Source organism: Aristolochia californica, unplaced genomic scaffold (assembly GCF_029961685.1).
Source record: "Aristolochia californica isolate CCGP_79_NKW_82.1479 unplaced genomic scaffold, dmAriCali1.0.hap1 SCAF_16, whole genome shotgun sequence".
Lineage (NCBI taxonomy): Eukaryota > Viridiplantae > Streptophyta > Magnoliopsida > Piperales > Aristolochiaceae > Aristolochia > Aristolochia californica.
Genome location: NW_027181837.1, coordinates 1,844,661 through 1,854,727, shown reverse-complemented (window position 1 = coordinate 1,854,727; position 10,067 = coordinate 1,844,661). Strand labels below are relative to the sequence as shown.

General features: G+C 38.7%; 2 protein-coding genes across 2 annotated transcripts; one reads left to right on the top strand and one right to left on the bottom strand.

Annotated features, from left to right (window-relative positions):
- Positions 1-902: 902 nt before the first annotated feature.
- On the top strand, positions 903-3,746 carry LOC137953149 (uncharacterized). The gene is made up of 5 exons (XM_068800393.1): positions 903-1,053; positions 2,738-2,794; positions 2,915-2,998; positions 3,146-3,315; positions 3,398-3,746. The coding sequence occupies exons 1-5, from the start codon at positions 1,032-1,034 to the stop codon at positions 3,491-3,493; spliced, it is 429 nt and encodes a 142-aa protein (XP_068656494.1). The 5' UTR covers positions 903-1,031; the 3' UTR covers positions 3,494-3,746.
- A 2,127-nt stretch (positions 3,747-5,873) lies between these two features.
- LOC137953320 (gamma-glutamyl peptidase 5-like) lies at positions 5,874-8,123 on the bottom strand. Its single transcript, XM_068800661.1, has 4 exons — positions 7,719-8,123; positions 6,620-6,769; positions 6,304-6,471; positions 5,874-6,197 (listed from the first exon to the last, which is right to left on the bottom strand). Exons 1-4 carry the CDS (start codon positions 8,019-8,021, stop codon positions 6,090-6,092), a joined length of 729 nt encoding a protein of 242 aa, XP_068656762.1. The 5' UTR covers positions 8,022-8,123; the 3' UTR covers positions 5,874-6,089.
- Between the last annotated feature and the right edge of the window lie 1,944 nt (positions 8,124-10,067).

Here is a 10,067-nt window from a genome sequence, read left to right as displayed (position 1 = left end):
AATGATAAAGAGCTATTCAACCGAAGACACTCATCTTTGGGGAATACTATTGAACGAACTTTTGGTGCTTTAAAAGCTCGATTTCAAATGTTGAAAGGTGCTCTGTTTTTTTATAAGATCCAGATAAAAATTGTAATAACTTGTTGCATATTACATAATTATATACGTAGAGAGGATTACAATGATATATTTTTGGAAGATGATAATTCGGGTGATGAGATTGGTGGAGGAGGTGATGAGGTCCGATTAGCGGGTGTAAATGAGGATGAAGATAACGATCGATAGTGATGATCTTGTGGATGAAGACAACCTATCAACAAACATGCGAAGGTGGTGTGCATTAGAATCTACAAGAGCCACACAATTTTGAGATGCCATAGCGACTAACATGTGGAATGATCATTAATGGTTGTATCTTATTGTTTTTGAACATGTATTTTGTCATTCGTATGTACCAAACTAGTAAGTTAAGAAATTTGAATTGTGAAAGCATAAAGAAAAAAACTATACCTATTTTCTTTGAATTGTTTGCTTCCAAGAGATTCAAAGATCTAAGAAATTTTAAAATAATATAAATTTACAATTGCATAGACGTGTTCTAACCCACCCGGGTTAGTTTGCCTAAGATAAGTTGAGTTACTCGGAGTTTAAAGCTAGACTAAAAAATGGGTCAAAGGGAACTCGGTCCAAAATAGGAGTGAGTTAAAAGTAACCGAGTCAAGGGTCAATATAAATATTGATATCCATACGTATTATGTGATCCTCGATCCACAGAGATACCAGAAAAGGGGCCCAGACAGTTACGGAAAGAATTGGAGATGGACGGTGGGGATGGAATGTTCATTCTGGAAGTTATGTTCTTATTAACAATGACAACCTAAAACCCGTGGCGGTGGCTTAGCCGGGTCTAATTGCCCTATAAATTACCGTCGTGTCTCGTATCGGTACCCGTCTTCTTGCGATCTGCTAGGGTTTGCACCTCTCATATTTCTGTTCTCATCAGCTTTTAGCTTTCAATCTCAAGACTAACCATGCCTCGCCGAAGCTCTGGAGGTGACATCTTCTGCTCTTTCTTTTCTATTAGCAAGTCCACGTTTGTTGCTACTAGGGTTCTTTTTTTTTTTTTTTGGATGTTGCAGAGGGAGGGATTGTAATTTTTGGAACAATCGGAGTCTTTCGTGACCAAGCATTTGATGATATCTGAATGTGTATTTGGTTATTATGTTTATATGCATATCGCCTGTCTTTTCGCCAAGTTATTGATGTCTTCGTATAACAATTATTTGATTAATTATTGATAATATGTTCAAGACATTCTGAGAACTTCTTACAGTTTTTGGGTTGCCAACATTTTTTGCTTTTGTTTTTATTCAGTTATGCAAACATAGACTGTGTTATGTTAGAATATTTTTGCCCAAATGTTTTATGCGCTACCGAAAATAATATGTTTTTTTTTATGGTGGGAATAATCAGCTTATCTCTGCGCAGTGCGCAGCCTGCCTCTCAAAACTGTTTTATGCTTATTTCGTGTTTAATATGCACTGCATTTTTTATTTTTTATTTGGGTATCTTTCGCTTGAAAATGTTAGGTGTCGTGATAGAAACCTGTTTGTTTTTCTTACAAACTTTTGGATGCTGTTTGTCATGTTACATCAATGTGCAGGAACGTATTTTGTGAAAATAGACCGATCGCTCCTGATTTTGCTTTAGCGTTAGACAATTGAGATCAGATTACACTTTTATTGACTATAAAAATAGCAGCTGCTCTAAAAGCTGTTCTAAAATCAGGGGAGTATGATGAATCCTGGAAGAGAATCAAAACTATTTCTGTTAGTTGTCTGAAGTTGATTGGGCCTCTGTGTGTTTTCTTTGCAACTCTGATCTGCTAGTACGTGGATTGATTTTCTTTATTGTTTTCCTTTCTTAACCTGCCAATTGAGATCAGAGTGGCTGTTTCCCCTTCTTAAATTCTAGGCTAATTTTTTTGGACAATGTCTCATGTGGGGCATGTTTGGGAGTCTTGGGATCTCACCAGTAGGTGTTCATTCTAATTATGATAGTATATGAGCTTCATTTGAAACAAATTAGTAGCCACGCATTGCTAAATCAGGTAGTTTTGAAAAAAAAATGTTTTAAATTTTAAATTTGAAGTAGATTGGGGTCATTATCCAGAATTACATTCCTTTTCTAAGTCCATTCTTTTTAGAAGATCTGTGCAGTAGGGAGATAATAGAACCTTGATACAGTGGGGACTTTTATCTGTAAGGACTGTATCATTGTCAAGTGTTGGCCCTTTTGTCTTGACAACCTTGTGGCAATTTATGGATATAGAGAGAATAATTGAAATTAGAGAACTTCTCAACTGTTTGACATAATCTATATGAATGGAAATGATACATTTGATATGCAACTTCTCTTGGGTTCAAGCTGAGATGGTAAATAAGAGCATTTAAGTATGCTTGATATATGACAAAAACTGTTTGTTTGCAATTTTCTTGGGTTCAACATGAGATGGTAAATAAGAGCATTTAAGATGCTTGATATATGACAAAAACTGTTTGTTTGCAACTTTTCTTTCTGTAATATTTAAATGTTACTCTTTTTTGCTTGACACTCTATCCTGTTCCATCCATTGGTTGTTCATATTTCTATGCTTTCTGTAATATTTTTCATGTTAAAGTTGTGTATAGTTTTACTGGATCTGCCCAATAATTTACTGTATATATAACATGTACAGGTAGGTCTGCTCGGGCGGCTCCTCGTCCTGCCCCAGTGCGGAACCCACCTCAACCAGGTGAAACTATCTCCCCGTTCTAAGGCTTTATATGTTTGTTATGATATTCGGAATATGTATTTTGATAGTAAAAATGCACAGCATTTTGTTCTGATAATTATGTTTGATTGGTTGGTATAGCTACTCGTGCTCCTCCTCCAGCAACTGCGCAGAGCAGTGGCGGTGGATCTCTGCTTGGAGGAATTGGTTCTACCATAGCTCAAGGTAATTGATTTGAGTTTTTTTTCTTCTTTTTTTACCTTTCCCTGTATTTATAAATATATAAAGGATTTATATACTGAATTAAAGGGAAACAAACCTGGTACTGCGAATTTCTTTCACCAAATGTTTCTAATCTTGCTATATTTTCAGGAATGGCATTTGGGACTGGTAGTGCTGTTGCACATAGGGCAGTGGATTCAGTCATGGGACCGCGTACTATTCAACATGAAACTGTGGTTGGTGAGGCAGCGGCTGCTACTCCAGCTAACTCTACCAGTATGGGTGATTCTTGTGGAATCCACTCACAGGCTTTCCAAAATGTAAGCTTGTACTTTAAGGCCTGTCATATGAATCCATATATGTGACTCTTGTTGATCATCTGTTTGCATTTTTGGTTTGCAGTGTGTGAATGCCAACGGGACAGATATTAGCAAGTGCCAGTTCTATCTGGACATGCTCAATGAATGCAAGAGGAATGGTGCTGTCCTTGGTGCTTGAGTGCTCGTTCTCTCAGCTTTTCAGAAAAAAATGTGTCTTTACTGCTTTTGAAGATAATTCATGGTCGCAATGGGACGCTGGTTGTTCTTTCTGTGTTTAAGGATAGACTTCCAATAATCTGTTGATTATCCAGCTTACTGCAGACTGGACGATTTTAAAAAGAACTCTATAAAATGTGGACTAGTTTATGGAAGAACTTTTGTTTGATTACCCGAGCTGTTGTTACCTATGGAGTAATGGTTTTAATTTCTTATGTTCTTTGAGTGGCATGTGATTTACTTTCATGGTACTCTTTTTATGTGGCGTGTGTTTGTGGGTAATTTTGTTTAAGCATTAAGCAGTTAATTATGGTTTTGGCTTCTTATATTTGATTCTACCTTATTAAGTTTTGCTTTTTAGGGTTAACTTGTGTTGACCAGTCTTGGTTTCAACATGGTTTAATTTGATTATTTGATGTATTAAAAACCTGGTTATAGGATTGTGAATTGATCTTCAGTAAAAGTGCTTGTGACTTGTGTGAAGTAAGATTGAATGGGCTGGGTGTTCATGTAGATAGTGTGTCCTCCCCTTTCTGTCAATGCTGTCAGTGAGGGCAAGCAAGCTTTTGTTCGGATGGTTCATTTTTCAGGCAGCTTTCCTTGAGAATGATTCAGGGAGGAGGGTGTGGAATGCTGTGTCTTCAGGAAGCGAGGACATCGAAAAGATTGCCTCCCCAATTGTTGCCCGCAAATGTAATCTCCCAAGCCAGTAGGAAATCCTGCTTGTGCACTGTTGGGAGAATTAAGCCAGGGATTGGCTCGTCAACCAAACTTTGATCCAACCGACGATCTAATGATTTGATGGCTAATTTGGCTTAATTACATATGCCGTGTAGGTATGCGGCTGTCCCCACTATTCTTCTCTCTTATCCATGATGCAAACTATTTTTTTCCATAAATTTGAGCAAATCGATCCAAATGTGGCAGAGAAATCCAATCCTAACAAGCACTGACGGATGAGAAATCCCTTGTTTAAGCTGCACTAGCTCATAGACAATCCCATGTTTTTCTTTCTAAGAGGTTAATTGCTCGATTTACTCTATCAACTCGATGTAAAGACTGTTTTCTCTTTTGGTTATTTTCTTGAATTCGCATATTCCACAAAGGCAAAGTGTGCAAATTCACTAATAAGGCAATTTACAGCCTCAAGCCGGTGTTTTTTTGCAGGTTATTCTGTGTTTATCAAATGAAGGGTCGAAGGAATAACTGTTCTTCTAGTATATGTGGACAATTTTTGTCTTTATTAGGGATGGTTAATTAAAGACGGGTCAAGTTTTTTGATGTCTTAAGATCTCGAAGAACGAAGAGACTGATTGGTTTATAAAGCCAATGTTGTGTTAAGATTGGTTCGAGTTTTAGAGTTTGTTCAAACAGAAAATGGCCATATACCAAAATTTCAATAGTCACCACCCTAGATTTTTCAAGTTTATTCAAACCAAGGAATTCGTTCAAAGAAGTTATAAGGAGAGAGCAAGTGACCACACAAAATTTGTTTTGGTCGAACAAATGTTTGTGATGGGGGACCAGAGAATTTTGTTTTAACAAGCTTTTGAACAGCTAGTTGGCTTGTTAAATACGAGTTGTTCGAACAAGATTGAAAAACCTTATCATTTCAAAAAAAAAAAAAAAATTGCTTGAAGAAAAACCTTTCTGTTTGGAAAAACTCCTTTAAGAATCCTTCCTCTTCTCCCTTCTTAATCCCTCACAACTCTTTGATTTTCAAATAGAGAACTGGAAGAAGAAGACCAAACCGAACTGGCTTCAATGGGTGTATCCTTTGACACATCACAATCACAGCTTTTGGGTCAAGGCTTGGACACATCCACACATCCTTAAAAATCACGTTTATGGGAAGAAAATGTCTGGTACAAGTAATCTTGAAGGAAATCTCATAGGTGGAGCCTCTTAGACCATGAAGTTGAACAACAAAACGCTACTCATTGTGGAAAAATAGTCTCATCTATTAAACTTTTACGTGCTTGACGGCCTTGGGAAAGCCTTTGTGGGTAGAAGAGGCACAAAAAGCAATGAAGAGAACCCTACTGTTGATGTTTTTAGGTATAAGAGTTAGGCCAAACTTCTCCATGTTTAATGCAGAATGGATGTCTATGGTGCGTCATTTTTATATTTAAAGCCTATTTAAAGCTATCGTTTCTTAGGCAATGAAACTGAAAACTGATAGCTGTAAGAGTTGTACAAATAGAAGTGATCACGTTCATTGCTGCAGATAGAAAATGGGCACAAGGGAGTTGCAGGTCTTAACAGATTTCTGTTGGCCACTTTGTAGTGCTTATTCGCCTTTCTGGTACTCTCAATAGCTGCCCAATCTTAATAGTATTTATTAGGCGTTTACGAAACCATTAAATTGAGCTCCTCCAGAAATGTTCTCGTGTTCGACAATGGGATGACTGCAAATGGGAAAAAACTGGAGAACAGAACATCTGTTATTCTGAACACTGATTAGATTTTGATATTACCCGACATACATATATGTACATGGATCTTTGTATCTTACTGAAACTAATCCTCCGTTAAGTTATTTCCACTGGTGATTAAAACTACAACACCAGAGTCCCTTTGAGAAATCCTCTGCAGAGCTTCTTCCATGTCTCCTTGTCTGGTTCCCCTTTCTCGAAGCTGGCCTTGGCTGCCTCAGCGAGGGAATCCTGCGCGAGAGAACAGTACAGCTGTTACTTAATTCTCGTTAATTTTATATAATTCTACTTTGATTTGAATCGTTCGAGAGCGGAGGTTGATGATTCATGAACTCACATCAATGGCATAGCGAGCTTGAAGACGGTCAATGAGGTGGATGAGAATGCCTTCGTTGTACTCCGGATGGCCCTGGATACCCATCGCGTGGTCGCCACACATGAACATTTCAATCCCCGTCTTCTCCGACCGAGCAATCACGTCGACGAACGGCGGCAGTTCTTTCACCTGCACAAAAGCGTTCCAGTTGAGTTCCAGAAAAGATCACCGAAACATGAATCCTGTTTTCGACATTTTTGTCTGGCTTCCAGGCATAAAGAAACGGTGAGTGAGTGGCCTCAAGACAAACCGAGAATATTTCAAGTAAATAACTTACCTCATCTCGATGGAATTCGATCACCGATAGCTGAGAAGGTATCTGCAATTTAGAGAGAAGCTTAGTGGGATAAATGCTGATGGTTCTCGTCCCAATGTCCCACCCAGTTATGGCTCTACCCGTCTTTCCACCTATCGCCCGGCTTAGAATCTGCAGAAACCAACCATGGTAACTCGTGAGGATTTGACTCAGATATCAGAATGACTATTTTTATTTATCTTGTTCATTAATGAACAGAAGCAACTGGGGCTTAGTCATCGGTGCACCCGAACTGGGCCCCAAATTTATTGGGTAACATGGCAGTTTCTGACAAAAGTTCACAAAGAGGAAAAAAACTCGTTTTTTTTTTAGTTTATTCTAGAGCTGTTCAGGCCTCTGAGACACAGAGACTCAGAGTTCTGCAATTTTCTTTTCCCGTCATAAAAGGAGTACAGACTACAGATGGTAACTTTTCCAGCGTCAGAAGAAAGAAGATGAATGGCTTTCTATAATAAGTCCAACATAAATAAGACGAGTAGACAACTGTCACTGTGTACAGTTGGATCGTTGTCTTCTTAAAGTCAGCATTAGGAACTAAATGGATCAGAAAACAGAGAATGCATCCTAAATAAGAAGATCAAAGAGATTTTGTTCATCAAGAGAATCAAACCCACCCAAACATCGAGTGGGGATTCAAAAAAAATTGAAGGAAAAACGCAAAAAACCTTAGAAATAATAAACCATTTCATCTGAAAAAAAGGGAAATTCCGCCGCACAAGGACCTGGAGATCAGATATTTTAAAATTTTGAATTAGATGGATGGAACAAAGGAAGTTTCTTAAAATAAGGGATAAAATCCAATATGCTCAGAAGTTTCATATAATATAGGGACAAAATCCAAAATGCTCATCGCCATGGGATAAAAAAATGAAAGCTCCACATTAACTATATACCCTCATTCTGCACCAGATGCATTCTCACGTTTCGATCGTAAAATCCCCACCCAAATTCGAATTTAGGCTTTCTATGTTTAGACAAAAAAAAAAAAAAAACTTTGGAATCGCCTCTGCATTACTGTTAAGTGTCTTCCCTAAACCCTGTTTCTATGAAAAACACGCACCTGATGCCCAAAACAAACACCGAGAATTTTCTTCTTCTTAGAATGCAATTTTTTCAACAGAGCCAATAGCTTGAGGATCCACACATCGTTGCCGTGGGCATCGTTGCAGCTTCCGGTGATCACAAACCCATCATACAAATCGATCTCCTTCTCATCAGGAAACTCTCCATTGGCCACTCGATACCTGTCCCACGTCTCCCCATCCTCGCCCAGCATCCCCACAAACACCTCAAAATACCCTCCGTACTTCTTCTTCACGTACTCGGAGTCCTCCGCGCAAAGAAGCACCGCGAATCTCTTCATCCCCGCGTCTTCGTCCTCTCTTCACACAGAGCCACCTGAAATGAGAGAGAAAGAGAGAGAATCCAGAAAAGATGCAGCTAACACCTCCGCCTCTCTTCTCGCTCTCTCTCCCTCCCTCCCTCCCTCCCTGGTTTCCAGACGAAGACAGGTAAGAAGGCCAGAAGCATGATGCATTCTCTCACGCCTCTTTCGCCACGTTATAAAGAGGCGGGTTCTGAAAATAGCCAATTTTGGGCCACTAATTACGAATCCTACCATTGCCGTGCAATTGGAGTTTTTCCAAGTGAACCGGACGGGTTATGAGTTTTGGTAGACAAACGAATCGGGCCCGGTTCAGTTCGGTTCAAAAAAGGTGTTTGCTGATATTCCTCAATGAATTTGCCCCCCACAAGGCCATCCACACACCAAAGTGAACTAACCCTCTGCATCAATTTATACCCCACTATCCAATTTTGGTAGCCTTTCTTCTTTTCTAGGGTAGGTTACACTGTTGGGTACCCTTATACAATATGATACAGAAGCTCCAGGGTTTAGGGTTTAGGGTTTAGGGGATCTGATACATTTTGTACATTTTGTCAAATAATCCCACAATTTTATCTTTCTAGAGTACTTCTATTCATGCAATATTATAATTTTTTTATATGGCTCAATTATGTAAATTGTCATGTATCTTTTTCTCTTTCTTTGTTCTAGTTCGAATTTGTATTTATTTTAACATAGAATCAAAGCAAATGATAAATTACATTATTTCCACCACGAGACATTTTAGTCGCTAATATCGTAATCTTTTAAAAAGCAAGAGAGGTCAGGTTGAAAGGAAATTTTTTGATAGATGGCGAAGTGATCCTTGCTTAAGAGGGGAGAAAGTGTTTGAGTGTAGGGGTTGGCATGCTCCTCTAACATTAGGGAGGCAAGGTCATGTTATTTATCTAGTGGAATAGAGATGACCAATCGATTATCCTCTCACTTTCAAGTTACCCTTTTTGTTATTCGCTCTGCATGACTATGTTGGTGTTCAATTTGATTCATTTGAAACTGTGACAAGAAGAGCATACATTCTTAGAGGTACACACTTATTTCGTCTTAGTAGACCTAATTTAATTAAGCCAGAAAATAAACCGACAATGGTGGCTTTGTCTTCGCATTTAATAAAAATTTGTTACCCATTTAAAATTTTAAACTTATTCTTACGAGTAACAAGGTTTTCGCAAGTATGGATTTTCGATAAGTTCATTAAAATTCCACAAAAATTATAATAATTAATTATAACGTTGTGTACATATCATTTAAATTATTATAAAAAATAATTTTAAATAATTTTATACATTAATTTTTAAAATATTTCATGTAATATTTAATTTTAATGTCCTTAAATTCATTCTCTATAATGTTATAAAAATGGGGTGGTGACGCTTCATATACCTCCCATAGCCGGTGGCCGGAGCTCACCGTTGTCAAAGCGTTGCCATCAGTCACGCCGTCAGGTATCATAAACGTGATCCGCATGACCGCCCTTCCACTATCGTGCGCGCTATTTTGAGTGTTTTTCGTCACATCACTCCTTAAGCCGCCGATGAATTCTAGCCGTGTCGGCAATGGATGGATGCTGTCGGGGAATCACGTGCCTTTCAGGGAAAGACACGTGCCTTGCCAACTGTCCAAGATGCGGGACGACAAAATTTTATGCCCGAGGATTACTGGCCGGCATGTGGGCCATACCATAAATTAATCTGCCTGTGATGGACCCACAAATGCGACGGCAGGATGCGCACCTAACACGTGGCCTGCTGTCTTCACCAACAAGGCAAGCATTCGCCGTACAAGTCACAAAGGAGGGATAAAAAGCACTTCCTGGTGGGCCCAAAGACGTCGGCCCAACCGGCCCATTATTAAGAGATTTTTTCAAAAAAATCCAACCCAGCTGTTTTATTTATTTATTTATTATTTTTGCATGGGAATTTTCTGGGAAATTACAATGGCAAGAACCTGGAACTGTCCGTCTAACTTGAGTGCAGGAAGGTGAAAGCAGCAGCGTGACTCTTAAGC

Excerpts from the sequence above, each read along its gene's own strand:
- LOC137953149 (XM_068800393.1), top strand. The coding sequence starts at position 1,032 with ATGCCTCGCCGAAGCTCTGGAG. Across the intron at positions 1,054-2,737 it reads GCCTCGCCGAAGCTCTGGAG|GTAGGTCTGCTCGGGCGGCT; the intron begins GTGACATCTTCT and ends TAACATGTACAG. Across the intron at positions 2,795-2,914 it reads GCGGAACCCACCTCAACCAG|CTACTCGTGCTCCTCCTCCA; the intron begins GTGAAACTATCT and ends TGGTTGGTATAG.
- LOC137953320 (XM_068800661.1), bottom strand. The coding sequence starts at position 8,021 with ATGAAGAGATTCGCGGTGCTTCTTTGCGCGGAGGACTCCGAGTACGTG. Across the intron at positions 6,770-7,718 it reads GTGTTTGTTTTGGGCATCAG|ATTCTAAGCCGGGCGATAGG; the intron begins GTGCGTGTTTTT and ends TGGTTTCTGCAG. Across the intron at positions 6,198-6,303 it reads AAGCTCGCTATGCCATTGAT|GATTCCCTCGCTGAGGCAGC; the intron begins GTGAGTTCATGA and ends TCTCTCGCGCAG.